This window comes from Hyperoodon ampullatus, assembly GCF_949752795.1.
Source record: "Hyperoodon ampullatus genome assembly, chromosome: 8".
NCBI classification, from domain to species: Eukaryota; Metazoa; Chordata; class Mammalia; order Artiodactyla; family Ziphiidae; genus Hyperoodon; species Hyperoodon ampullatus.
The window spans coordinates 110633379-110648043 of record NC_136921.1 but is presented as its reverse complement, the minus strand read 5'-3'; the positions used below and the strand labels follow the sequence as shown (position 1 = coordinate 110648043).

The 14665-nt window shown below is 34.7% G+C and overlaps 1 protein-coding gene across 5 annotated transcripts in view; it reads left to right on the top strand.

Annotated features, from left to right (window-relative positions):
• The window catches only part of DPP10 (dipeptidyl peptidase like 10), a gene marked incomplete at both ends in the record, with an annotated part of 1361190 nt that overhangs the window by 1016664 nt on the left and 329861 nt on the right, over window positions 1–14665 (top strand). For all 5 annotated transcript variants that reach the window (XM_079710344.1, XM_079710343.1, XM_079710342.1 and 2 more), the window contains one exon: window positions 11745–11819. In XM_079710344.1, the coding sequence (XP_079566470.1) occupies window positions 11745–11819 (75 nt within the window). The remainder of the gene's footprint in view (window positions 1–11744; window positions 11820–14665) is intronic.

Below are 14665 nucleotides of genomic sequence, written 5' to 3'. Positions count from 1 at the left end.
TGTTTGTTGGCAATCTGTATATCTTCTTTGGAGAAATGACTATTTAGGTCTACTGCCCATTTTTGGATTAGGTTGTTTGTATATTGAGCTCATAAGCTGCTTTAATATTTTGGAGATTAATCCTTTGTCAGTTGCTTTTTTTGCAAATATTTTCTCCCATTTTGAGGGTTGTCTTTTCATCTTGTTTATGGTTTCTTTTGCTTTGCAAAACTTTTATGTTTCATTAGGTCCCATTTGTTTATATTTCCATTTCTCTAGGAGGTGGGTCAAAAAGGATCTTGCTGTGATTTACGTCATAGAGTGTTCTGCCTATGTTTTCCTCTAGGAGTTTTATAGTGTCTGGCCTTACATTTAGGTCTTAAATACATTTGAAGTTTATTTTTGTGTAGGGTTTTAGGGACTGTTCTAATTTCATGCTTTTACATGTAGCTGTCCAGTTTTCCCAACACCACTTATTGAAGAGGCTGTCTTTTCTCCACTGTATATTCTGATCTCCTTTATCAAAGATAAGGTGACCATATGTGCGTGGCTTTATCTCTAGGCTTTCTATCCTGTTCCATTGGTCTATGTTTCTGTTTTTGTGCCAGTACCATACTGTCTTGATTTCTGTAGCTTTGTAGTATAGTCTGAAGTCCAGGAGCATGATTCCTCCAGCTCCCTTTTTCTTTCTCAAGATTGCTTTGGCTATTTGGGGTCCTTTGTGTTTCCATACAAATTGTGAAATTTTTTGTTCTAATTCTGTGAAAAATGCCATTGGTAGTTGATAGGGATTGCAATGAATCTTTAGATTGCTTTGGGTTGTATGGTCATTTTCACAACATTGATTCTTCCAACCTAAGAATATGGTATATCTCTCCATCTGTTTGTATCATTTTAAATTTCTTCCATCAGTGTCTTATAGCTTTCTGCATACAGGTCTTTTGTCTCCTTAGGTAGGTTGATTCCTAGGTATTTTATTCTTTTTGTTGCAATGGTAAATGGGAGTGTTTCCTTAATTTCTCCTTCAGTTTTCATCATTAGTGTACAGGAATGCAAGAGATTTCTGTGCATTAATTTTGTATCCTGCCACTTTCCCAAATTAATTGATTAGCTCTAGTAGTGTTCTGGTAGCATCTTCGGGGTTCTCCTTGTATAGTATTATGTCATATGCAAACTGACCATTTTACTTCTTCTCCAATTTGGATTCCTTTTATTTCTTTTTCTTCTGTGATTGCTGTGGGTAAAACCTCCAAAACTTTGTTGAATAATAGCAGTGAGAGTGGGCAGCCTTGTCTTTTTCCTGATCTTAGTGGAAATGGTTTCAGTTTTTCACCACTGAGAACAATGTTGTCTATGGGTTTGTCATATATGGCCTTTATTATGTTGAGGTAAGTTCCCTCTGTGCTTACCTTCTGGAAGGTTTTTATCTTAAATGAGTGTTGAATATTGTCAAAAGCTTTTTCTGCATCTATTGAGATTATCATGTGGTTTTTCTCCTTCAGTTTGTTAATATGGTTTATCACATTGATTTGCATATATTGAAGAATCCTTGCATTCCTGTGATAAACCCCACTTGATCATGGTGTATGATCCTTTTAATGTGCTGTTGGATTCTGTTTGCAGGTATTTTGTTGAGGATTTTTGCATCTATGTTCATCAGTGATATTGGTCTGTAGTTTTCTTTCTTTGTGACATCTTTGTCTGGTTTTGGTACCAGGGTGATGATGGCCTCGTAGAATGAGTTTGGGCCTGTTCCTTCCTCTGCTTTATTTTGGAAGAGTTTGAGAAGGATAGGCATTAGCTCTTCTCTAAATGTTTGATACAATTCACCTGTGAAGCCATCTGGTCCCTGGGCTTTTGTTTGTTGGAAGAGTTTTAATCACAGTTTCAATTTCAGCGCTTCTCTTCTAAGAATTTGTCCATTCCTCCCAGGTTGTCCATTTGATTGGAATATAGTTGCTTGTAGTAATCTCTCATGATCCTTTTGTATTTCTGCAGTGTCTGGTGTTACTTCTCCTTTTTCTTTTCTAATTCTGTTGAGTTGAGTCTTCTCCCTTTTTATCTTGATGAGGCTGGCTAATGGTTTATCAATTTTGTTTATCTCCTCAAAGAACCAGATTTAGTTTTATTGTTCTTTACTATCATTTCCTTCATTTCTTTTTCATTTATTTCTGATCTGATCTTTACGATTTCTTTCCTTCTGCTAACTTTGTGGTTTTCTTTTGTTGTTCTTTCTCTAATTGCTTTAGGTGTAAGGTTAGGTTGTTTATCTGAGATTGTCTTGTTTCTTGAAATAGGATGTATTGCTATAAACTTCCCTCTTAGAACTACTTTCGCTGCATCCCATAGGTTTTGGGTCATCGTGTTTTCATTGTCATTTCTTTCTAGGTATTTTTTGATTTCCTCTTTGATTTATTCATTGATATCTTGGTTATTTAGTATTGTATTGTTTAGCCTCCATGTGTTTGTATTTTTTACAGTGTTTTTCCTGTAATTAATATCTAGTCTCATAGCGTTGTGGTTGGAAAAGATACTTGATACGATTTCAATTTTCTTAAATTTACTAAGGCTTGATTTGTGACCCACAATATCGTCTATCCTGGAGAATGTTCCTTGAGCTCTTAAGAAGAAAGTGTATTCTGTAGTTTTTGGATGAAATGTACTATAAATATCAATTGAGTCCATCTTGTTTAATGTGTCATCTAAAGCTTGTGTTTCCTTATTTATTTTCATTTTGGGTGATCTGTCCATTGGTGAAAGTGGGATGTTAAAGTCCCCTACTATGATTGTGTTACTGTCAATTTCCCCTTTTATGGCTGTTAACATTTGCCTTATGTACTGAGGTGCTCCTCTGTTGAGTGCATAAATATTTACAATTGTTATATCTTCTTCTTGGATTGATCCCTTGATCATTATGTAGTGCCCTTCTTTGTCTCTTGTAAGTCTTTATTTTAAAATATATATTTTCTGATATGAGAATTGCTACTCTAGCTTTCTTTTGATTTCCATTTGCATGGAATATCTTTTTCCATCCCCTCACTTTCAGTCTGTATGTGTTCCTAGGTCTGAAGTGGGTTTCTTGTAGACAGCATATATATAGGTCTTGCTTTTTTATCCATTCAGCCAGTCTATGTCTTTTGGTTGGAGCTTTTAATACATTTACATTTAAGGTAATTATCGTTATGTATGTCCCTATTACCATTTTCTTAATTGTTTTGGGTTTGTTATTGTAGGTCTTTTCCTTCACTTGTGTTTCCTGCCTAGAGAAGTTCCTTTAGCATTTGTTGTAAATTTGTGGTGCTGAATTCTCTTAGCTTTTGGTTGTCTGTAAAGGTTTTAATTTCTCTGTTGAATCTGAGTGAGATCCTTGCTGGGTAGAGTAATCTTGGCTGTAGGTTATTCCCTTTCATCACTTTAAACAGGTCCTGCCACTCCCTCTGGCTTTCAGGTTTTCTGCTGCTAGATCAGCTGTTAACCTTATGGGGATTCCCCTGTATGTTATTTGTTGCTTTTCCCTTGCTACTTTTAATATTTTTTCTTAGTATTTAATTTTTGATAGTTTGATTAATATGTGTCTTGGTGTGTTTCTCCTTGGTTTTATCCTGTATGGGACCCTCTGTGCTTCCTCGACTTGATTGACCTATCCTTTCCCATATTAGGGAAGTTTTCAACTATAATCTCTTCAAATATTTCCTCAGTCCCTTTCTTTTTCTCTTCTTCTTCTGGGACCCCTATATTTCGAATGTTGGTGCATTTAATATTGTTCCAGATGTCTCTGAGACTGTCCTCAGTTCTTTTCATTTTGGGTTTCTGGTGAATGTCTAACTCAGTTTGGTTATGTATATGTTTGCCTAAATGACATATTTAGTTGGTTTTGAACTTTTAATAGAGGAACCGGGCTGTCCATGATTTTCATATGTGTCCTTTTATCACAGCATTCTGTTACTGATTCATGTATATTTATATTTAGTTGTAGCTCACTAATTTTTATAGGATATTCCATACTTTTATGTTATTTTCACATTATTGTATGGATTGTCATTATTTTCATAGATTACAGCATATTTGTTGTTTATCTGATATTCAAGTTTAACTGGGCATGTTATATTTTTATTGGCTAAATTTATTACAAATGACACTCTGTCAAGAGACAGCAGTTATTATTAATCTAATTCTCTGCATCCAAGGTCCATTCAGATGAAAACAAGAAATAAATATTATACTCTTTATATAAATAGTTTTACCAAAGATAAAAATAAGAGAGAAGAAAGTAGATATCTAATCTGATATTATTGAAGAATATACCAGAATTTATTAAATATCAACAAATAAGTTTCTTTTTAGTTACTAACCTATGTTCTCTCTTGTTCTTTGGGATTATCAATGGTAATGCTAAACTAATGATGTCATACCAACTTTAAATGGGTCTTTGATCCATAAGAAAAATAGATCACCTGTCAACCAAAATTTAATCTTTACAGCACTAGTATTTTCCTATTTTTCCCTCATTTTTAAAGAAGATTCAGCGAGGTTAAATTTTTTTATGAAGAGATATTGGTCATTATATTTTCTCTTCTTTTTAAAAATATGAAAATTCCAAAGTTCTTGGTAGCCACTTCCTGGCCTATGAGAGATATAAAATCACATTACTGACACAAATTCTTGAAATGTCCATATCATGTTTTAAAATAGTAACTATTAATTAGGTTTTCTCTCTAATATTTATCTTATGGAATATCATTGCAAAAATGTACTTAAATAATTTGCTACTGGAAAAATCCAGTCAACTTGTCTTATAAGCATTGTATTGAACAAATTATATTAGGCCATGATTAGGAAAACTTATCCAGAAATTCTAATGTGATATTTTTTGGACTTTCATAACTTTTAATTTCTTTCTATATGCTGTATTTTTTAGTGCATTACATTTAGTGCATTACATTCTTTACCTGAATGTAATAACACCATTTAAGATAAATTATGTTTGAAGTATTGTGATTAGAAAACATGAAGACAATTTGAAGAATCAGATTAGTGTAACTGAACTTCAAAGGAATAATTTGTGTAAGTATACATTTTACAATATTCCTTAACTTCCTTCTCCAGCCTAAGGTTTCCTAATTTGTTGTATTTTTCAGTGCAGAAATACTGACATTTTTCTCAAAGTCATCTTGTTGGCCCTTTTTTAAAAGTTATTAACAGAATTCAGAGACCATTAGTTTTACCTTCTATTAAAAATAAAAATTGTTTTTTAAATGTTTTAGTGTATGGACTATGATCCAAATCAATAAAATATTAATTTGGCCGTTCATATTTATTGAGCAATAAAGATATATGTGAGGCATTCTACATGAGTTAGTAAGTACTGATTTAGTAGTCTTAAAAACTACCTACTTGCGCCATGGCATTTTTTCCATTGAGTTTTTTAATAAAATATTCTAGAATCAATAAAATGCATGGTGCCAAGAAAAAAAAATAGAGATGATCTATTATGTTTATACAACATGGATGTCCTAGGTATCACAAAGTAGTATAATTCAGACACTATACTAATTAATTGGGTAGCTATGCAAAGAGAACATTAAAAAAATACAATAAAAGGTCTGATTTTTAAAGAAATCTTTGCATATAAACACAGTTATGGCTATAACGAATGAACATGGCTTTACTTAGATCTGCAAGATAAAAAAAAAACCAATCGCTCTGCCTCTTCCTTGTTTCTTTCACTTGAAGCCAGACAGAGAAAGAGAGTCCATCTTTGGTATCACTTAATAGACTGCAATTTGGTTTGCCTTCTTTTCTGCCTTCTTTCGACCTTCTTTTCCTTTTTTATCAATTGTATAGTAAGCATTTCCCTCCTGCCATCCACTTAAGGTCAACTGGCTTTTTAAAATCTTTCCTCATGCTCATTTCATGATTATTTATAGACTGCATTGTAAAAGAAGCTTATTGACAATATATACTTAATCACATACTTGAAAAACTAATATTTTATTTTTCTAGAATAAGAGATGACTTTTCTAAACATTTTTTTGTCAGTTATCAATAAGCTAAAAATTAGATTAGGTAATGAGGGAAATTATAGCCAAATAAATTAAACATAAGGTGTGTGTGTTTGTGTGTGTGTTTGTGTGTGTGTGTGTAGGATTTTGGTTGGGTGAGGTGGAGAGAGCAGGAAAAAAGACCATAAGGACCTACTTTCTTGTTTTCATCATTCTATATCTGTTGAAAATGTACCCACCTACACTTTAAGACTTAGCAGATTCTCCAACTCAAGTTCTTGGAACAGTAATTTTTTTTTTTTTTTGTAATAGAGATGCCTATACATATTTTTATCACCAGCATGTTACAAGATCTAGAATAACACTCACCTGAACTGTACTGTTCTTATGCATCTGTCATTTCTCAATCTTAAGGCAACCAAGTCTTCTACCAGCTTTTGTTAATTTTAATCCAACCTCTTGTTCTTCTCCTCTTGCTCATTCTTTTCTCAGCCTTAAGTCATACAAATACATATTTTATATGTTCTGGCACTTCTGATATTTACGTTTGTGTTTAATGATTTCTTGCCATGATATTCAATATCTGACATCTTGGAATAGTCTAGTCCATTGTCTAGTTTTACCTCTAGTTATAATGTTTCTGACAAGAATGAATCATTGCAATGGAGCCTCTTAATAGGGGCATTACTGTGGCAGTAGATGTAAATTGAGGTTCCAAACAACCCAGAAGAGCAATAATGGAAGCGATCAGTGATTAAATGAACTGCACATATAATTGTATACATATGACTCAGACGAATCACTTGCACTGAAAAGGACAGAGAGGGCTTAAAGAGGGAGAATTAGAATGATATTTGAGAGAAATACAGCTTGAATAAAGAGCAGGGAGAGGTGAAGTTATTATGGCAGGTGGAGCAGGTTTACTTATAAAAGTAATCGTAAATATTACTCATAATAACTGCATTGTTACTGATCCACTCATAGTAGAACATGTTGTTTGAGAGGTTTTGCTCCTTTTATCTGATGAGAATGAATTTACATTGAATGTAAACTTTCATCTAATACTCCATAAAATCCCAGATATCTCTCTTAAACTCCAGGCTTATGTACAAAAAGCTTGAATATCCCCTATTGGATATCCCACTAGGATTAAAACCATAGTATATCTAAAATTGGTATGTCTAAAATTTTCCTCAAAATATGCCTGGTTTTTGCTTTTTCCCAAGTTTAGTTGCAGTAGCAACATTTACCCAGTGATAAAAGCGTGAAAACCCAAAATTGTTTTGTACACTTTCTTCTTAGGCTTCAGATCTAATCAATAAATTCTTTTGTTTTTATCAGCAATCTCCCTTGCAGATGTACCCTCCTCCCTATGCCATTGCATCTTATTTAACTTCTTTATGTTGCTTGTCTGGATTGTCATGAGAGCTTCTTACCAGATCTCACTGACCTCAAGATGTCATCAGATCTAACTCACCCAATTGCCAGAGGAATCATTCTAAATTCAAATCTGATTCTGTTGCTTCCTTGGCTTTAAATTTCACCATTCATGAAAACAGTGATTAGCTCTGCCATATTCATGTTGGTAATAATACACGTATAATATTAACACTAAGCCATGGGGCTAGCCCCACCTCTCTGGGAATCTTTTAAAACTACATGTACATTTTTAAAGGTTGTCCTCATAATGCAGTCTATAGTTTCATTTAACTGGAAAACGTGGGATCATGAAGTTTTCACTTACATTACCACCAAGTATATGAAAAATACACCACCTGTTTTTTAAATCTCATAACATTGTTTCCACCCCCACCCCACCCCCCTTATCCTTATGGCAATTTTTGCTTTACCAAAATTAAGCAAACTAGCAGCCCCTAGGCAGAATCTGGTACACATGTATGTTTCAAAGTATCGGGCTATAATTTAAGAATCATGAGATTGTAAATTAACAGCTTGATTTCCAGCTTATCTTGAAAAAAAATTGGAAAGTTAGAAATACTGTATATAATTTCCTATAAGATAATGATTATTTGAAGGTGAGGGGCTACTGCCCCCTTTTGACAGCCTGACTGCTCCATTTGTCCTCAGTTTACTCAGCTGCTTTCTTCTACCACACATCCAGTCTTTTAAGGCCTTTGGGGCAGAGAAACACAGTGCTTGTCTTATCCTGCCCAATATGAGATGGGAAAGATTCTAGTGACTTTGTTTTTCAACTTTGTAGCACCTTCAGTGTTTACCATGGTGTTCATCTTATTTTGAATGTTCAATAAGTTAGTTTTGGTATAGTTGAATGATACATACAAATGAGGTGCTACAAAATCTTGCCAAGCTGCCTGAAAGCATGCATTTGTTTCTCAACTGATCAAATGGCTTGTCTCCCTTGTTAATTTGTTTAGTTAACCACCTGCCTATTTGTTTTCCTGTTTATCCCACCTTATTTGGCTTTAATCGAATGTTCCTAGATGGCAGAGTTCATGCATTTTAATGCCCTTTGTTCAAAAATGCATTAGTAAGCATCATTGCTGAATAATACCAATAAACACATGTAGAAAATATTTCTGCATCCTTTTATTACAATAGTAATTAAGTGATTAAATATGTAGGTAACATAATAGCATTATTGGCAATAATAGGCTCCCCAAAACACTAATTTGAGGCCATATCAAGTTGAGACTCAACTGGAACTATATTAATGTCTGTAATTAGGGTCAATGTAGACCAAGGGGTCTCCGGTGGCTGCTAGGAAGGATTAATCACCCAGATGCAGCAGATGATAGCATTAATGGCTTAGGTTAAGAGGGATTTGCCTGAAACTTCCCATGCCCCTTGACTAAGCGGCAAGGATGTGTTTCTTACACGTGTATCATCAGCAAGTCTCCTTGCAGCACTACCTGTGCACAACTCTTAAGTTCGAAGTTTCAGCAGCTTGGGCCTTTGAAAAGGTATTTGGAAAGTTTCCCAGGTTGTATGCTGCAGAAGCTGAAGGCAGTATAGTGATAATTAATAAAGTGCCAGACTGGATAATTGTAGGAACTGTAAAAGATACTAAAATGTTGTTACCAGAGGCTCAGATGCACCTGTGAACGTGTGAAGTTAATTTGCGTGAGCAACATTCCGTGAGAATGGATGGGGACAAGGAGGGTGAGATTTTCCTTAAATAATTCAGACTTCAGACAGGGTAGCTCTCTAAAACAAGAGAGAGAGAGAAAGAGAAAGAGAGGAGAGAGAGGAAAGGGGAAGGGAGGAAGGAAAGAAGGAGGGAAGGAAGAGAGGAAGGGAGGAAGGGAGAAAAGAAAGAATCTCCTGTTGGCATAGGGCTTATGAAAGGAGTTCCTCCTGCATTCTTTCTTTATGTATACTTCTCTGTGACCTTGACAAAAGTTTAAGAACCGTATTATTAGAGTTTTCTTATTCCCATAGGACTGGAATGATGGCATTACCCTTTTAACCAATTTTTAAATAACAATAAACCTCCTTTTGTGTAACAATATACCTCCTGATACTGCAATGTGCAATGCTGAGTGAGAGGACCTTGTGTTCTGTATGTCACCCTAAATTTCACACAGGCTAATATCTATCAAGCTTCAATATACAATAAGTTAATGAGAAAAAAAGAAAAGGTTAGAATGAAGATAGCTCCCTCACAGCTTTGACATGGGGCAGGAGGTGGGGGAACTATTGAGAACCACAGCATTCTAAGCAATTTCAGAGCTTATGATAGATGATAGATCAATGGTAGCCCTACTGTTGTGATTGTTGTTTGTTGTTGTTATTTTCATTATTATTGAAATGGCTTTTCGAAAAAATGAAAAACAAATTCCTTGAGGTGAATTTTTGCCAGTGATTATTCTGATCTTCTTCTAAGTGGAAGGTACAAGATGGATGTATGTAGGCAACACCTCTTCTAAATCAACGTTACCATGTACAAGCATTTTCTCCCAGAGTACTCCATTCTCTTGCATATCTGGCTCAGAAATGAACAGACTGTGTTATTTCAACAATTCCCTGGGTGACTTACAATCCAATTCATTCTGATACTAACTACTCAGAGTTAGTGAAGACCCCCACGGGTTAAGGACTCAGTGCCTGCTCTCATTTCAGATACCGGCTTCAAGTCCTGAGACCCCAGGCTACTTGCATTTTTATCGGACTTGGTTTACAGATTTGGTGGTTCTCACAATCTCCCTTCAGATTTGATAATTTGCTAGAATGACACAGAAAGAATTATACTTATGATTACCGGTTTATTATAAAGAATACAAATGAAAAGCCAGATGAAGAGGTAAATAGGGTGAATGGAGAAGGGTCCTAAGTACAGTCTTTTTCTCTGTGGAGTTGGGATATGTCCCCTCCAGCTACATTGATATGTTAACTAACAAGGAAGCTTCTGCAAATCTCATGGTTCAGAGGTTTTCTACTGAGGTTTTGTTACCTAGGCCCGATTGATTAAATCATCGGCCACATGCTTGAACTTCAGCTCCAGTCCCACCACCCTCCCTGACCTCCAGGTAGGGTTCAAAGTTCTCGCTCTCTAATCAGGTGGCTGGTTCTTCTCCAGAAGCTATCTTGCCACTCTCCCCCCACCCCCAATCCTGGAGTCATCTCATTAACATAAACTGTGTGTGGTCAAAGAGGAGGGCTAGTTATTAATTAACAAAAGACCCTTCTATCGCTCAGGAAATTCCAAGCATTTTAGAAGCTCTGTGCCAGGAACCAGGGAAAAAGACCAAATATATTTTTTATTATACCATGCAAGCTTTGCCAGATATTGGTTCTTCTGAGTTTCTTATCCTTTCCATTGTCTTTGGGAATTTCTAAGTACTAAAACCATGACTTCACCCTTTTCTGTTTTTCTTGGAGACCAGTGTTGTTGAAACTGCCCATACATAAAATGTATACAATTATTTATACCTGTATTTCTCTGCAAAAACCATACAAATTAGTTTGCTTAAAATCCATGTACAGTTTATTTTATTTTTTTGTTTGCGTTTTGTAGGCTTTTGATGCAGCAACTCAATTTGCTTGCCTTCTCTTTAGATATGAAATTACATGTAATCTCTATGCCAAATAAAACCATTTTCCCACTCTCAGTGTATTTATCCTTCACTTTATGTTCTTATGTTTAAGTCTTTCTAACATTGGATTTATTCAATGGTAAAATAAAAAGCTCAAAACTAAACATGTATAGTGTATTTGTTTATATTTCTATACCACATACATATATTGAGTATAATCAATTATGTATTTGTGTTTTAATCTGCCTCATTCTGGGAGTTTCCTTTAAGGAGATTTTGTCTTTAACATATGTCTTTTCAAAAATATAAATATACAACCTGTGGAAAAAAAAAAGTGCAGAGACAGAAAATCATGACACCACAGAATGCCACTATTTCTTTTCCTTTTGATTAATCCAACATGCAAATATAAAAGCATTTTGATTACTTAAGAAGTTCAATGATGTTTTGCTTTTTTATTCTTATAAATGAAAATATGAACTTAGTCTTTACATGATAACATGTAGGGGAGATACATTAGCAAAACTTTTCTTAATGAAGTGTCTAATATAGCCTCTCCAAGTTTCTATATCCATCTGTAATGTCATACATACGTACATGCCTGTGCATACTTATAATACGAACAAGAAAGCCTATTTTACAATGTTAGGAGGAGAATGGACATCTTTTTTTATACTTACATATCCAAATGCATGTCAATCTTTCTGTCATTAAGCTCTTTAAAATAATTGTTTCTTTTTATTTCTAGGTAACCTTCAAAGCATCAAGATATTCAGTTTCACCAGATTTAAAATATGTTCTTCTGGCATATGATGTCAAACAGGTAAAGGAGTGATCTTTGAAAACAATTTTTTCATTGTGTTTTGCATTCAAGTGACAGTTCATAGTTGTGTTGCATTCAAGTGACAGTTCATAGTTGTGTTGCATTCAAGTGACAGTTCATAGTTGTCCTTGGTCATCTACTCAACTAGAGAAAATTTGACATATCCAGTAGGTGCAGGTGAATACTGATAACCGATATTGCACAAGAGGGTTTTGGCAACAATGTCCTTTCTTCCACACCCAGCTAACAAATAACTGGAACAATCTGCTAGGTGCCTGTGCTGGTCCAAGTCCATCTCTTTTAGAGGAGAGTGTGGCAGAGCTTAGCAAATCCAAAAAATGGGGGCTTTCGACAATTCCAGGATAAGCCTTAATATCTACTTGGGTTGTATGTATATGTAGATTAAGGGGTTTCCTAATGGCTGTGCCTGAGCTGCAGTGTGTATTGTGGGAAGAGCTGGTGAAAACATTGATTCAGTTTATGGTCAAAGGATTCTTCGTTGGTTTTTGAGCATAAGCCTTGTGGTTGTAGAAATTTCTAAAAGTGGGGCAAGGCAAGGAATCAATTCTGAACAAATAAAGTGTTCTAATTGCAATTAGTATTTCATTATTCCATGTCAGCTCTATAGCACAATTAGAGCAATATGTATGGTTGTGGAGTATTTTTACTCAGATATAATTTGCACTGTTAAAAAGGAAAGTAAATGTTGAAAAGGCAATTCAGCAGATTAGCTTCTGTAGAAAATAAATGATTTTGGAAATTATTCAAGAATGTTTTGTGTGCTTTAAGGCAGACAATAAAAATGTATAGACTTAAAGCAGGAAGCCTCATATAATGCATTGAAACCCTTCAAGCACATGAAATGTTACTGTTCAAAGGACCTTCTACTTGATGGTTTTAGTCTTTTGAAATATACATGTGTTATATTTTTAGACAAGTTTATATTTCTTATTTAAAATAATTAATTTACTCTACAAAAGACGGGGAGACTGTAATCAAAGACATCTTTTTCCTGTTATAAATTTTAGCCCTTTTCCTTTACCTTTGTTCTGTGTTCTCTCTACTCATTGAGATTTTGAAAAACATGTAATAGTAGGAAAAGTGCTTGAGCTTTATAACCAAACTATTACAGCATCCTCAGGTTTTTAAATCAATATTTATCTAAAGAGTTTTAACTTAAAATGACTGCTATATTAAAATGATAATAAACTTTTAAAAATCTCAGGTTTCAGTAGCTACAATTTGTTTTATTCTGTTTCACTGATCTATGTGTCTATCCTTCTGCTAGTTCCACATAGTCTTTGCTTATTTTGGATATTTTACATAAATGGAATCATCCAGTATATGACTGTTGTCTGGCTTCTTTCACTTAGTAGAATGCTTTTTAGATTTATCCACATTATAATATGTATCAGTACTTCGTTCCTTTTTTATGGTTGAATACTATTTCATTGTATGTATGTACTACATTTATTCATTTATCCATTGAAGGATACTTGGGTTTTTTCCACCTTTTGGCTGTTATGAATAGTGTTATTGTAAACATTTGTGCACAAGCATTTTTTTTGAGTACCTGTTTTCAACTTCGGAGATAAATATTGAGGTGTGGAATTGCTGGGTAATATGATAATTCTATGTTTATCTTTTTGAGAAACCACCAAATCACTTTCTAAAATGGCTGCACCATTTTATATTCCCACGGGCAATGTGCAAGTGTTTCAGTTTCTCTGTATCCTCACCAACAGTTGTTATTTTCCATTCTTCTTATTGTAGCTATCCTAATGTATATGAATTGATATCTCATTGTGGTTTTGGTGTATACCTCCCTAATTAGACTAATGATGTTAAGCATATTTTTATATATTTGTTGGCCTTCTGTGTTTCTTCTTTGGAGAAATGTCTCTTCAAGTCCATTGCGTTTTTTTTTTTTTTCTTTTTGTAGTTGAATTTGAGAGCTGTTTAGATATTCTGGATAGAAGACCCTTCTCAAATATATGATTTGCAAATATTTTCTTCCACTCAGTAGATTGTTTTTTCACTTTTTTGATAATGTCCTTTGGTGCATACATTTTTAAAATTCTGATGAAGTATGATTTATCTATTTTTGTCTCTTGTTACTCATGCTTTTGGTACCATATCTAAGAATACATTGCCAAATTCAAGGTCATGAAGTTGTACCCTTGTGGTTTCTTCTAAGAGTTTTATAGTTTCAGTTCTTATATTTAGGTTGTTGATATATTTTGAAATATTACTTTTTATTGTTTGAGATAGCCTTAAAAACGTTTTAAGGTTCCTGTTATATATTGAAAAACCATTCCAAAATGGTTTTGTTGGTTTATACTGCCCTTAGGCAATGCATAGCCTGTTACATTGACATATATACACTACCATGTGTAAAATAGATAGCTAGTGGGAAGCTGCTGCATAGCACAGGGAGATCAGCTCGGTGCTTTATGAAGACTTGGAGGGGTGGGATAGGGAGGATGGGAGGGAGGCTAAAGAGGGAGGGGATATATGTATATGTATAGCTGATTTACTTTGTAGTACAGCAGAAACTAACACAACATTGTAAAGCAATTATAGTCCAATAAAGAAAAACAGAGTAATTATTATTATTATTATTTTTTATCGGTACGCAGGCCTCTCACTGTTGTGGCCTCTCCCGTTGTGGAGCACAGGCTCCGGACGCGCAGGCTCAGCGGCCATGGCTCACGGGCCCAGCCGCTCCGCAGCATGTGGGATCTTCCCAGACCAGGGCACGAACCCGTGTCCCCTGAATTGGCAGGCGGACTCTCAACCACTGCGCCATCAGGGAAGCCCCCAGAGTAATTATTAAATTGATAGAT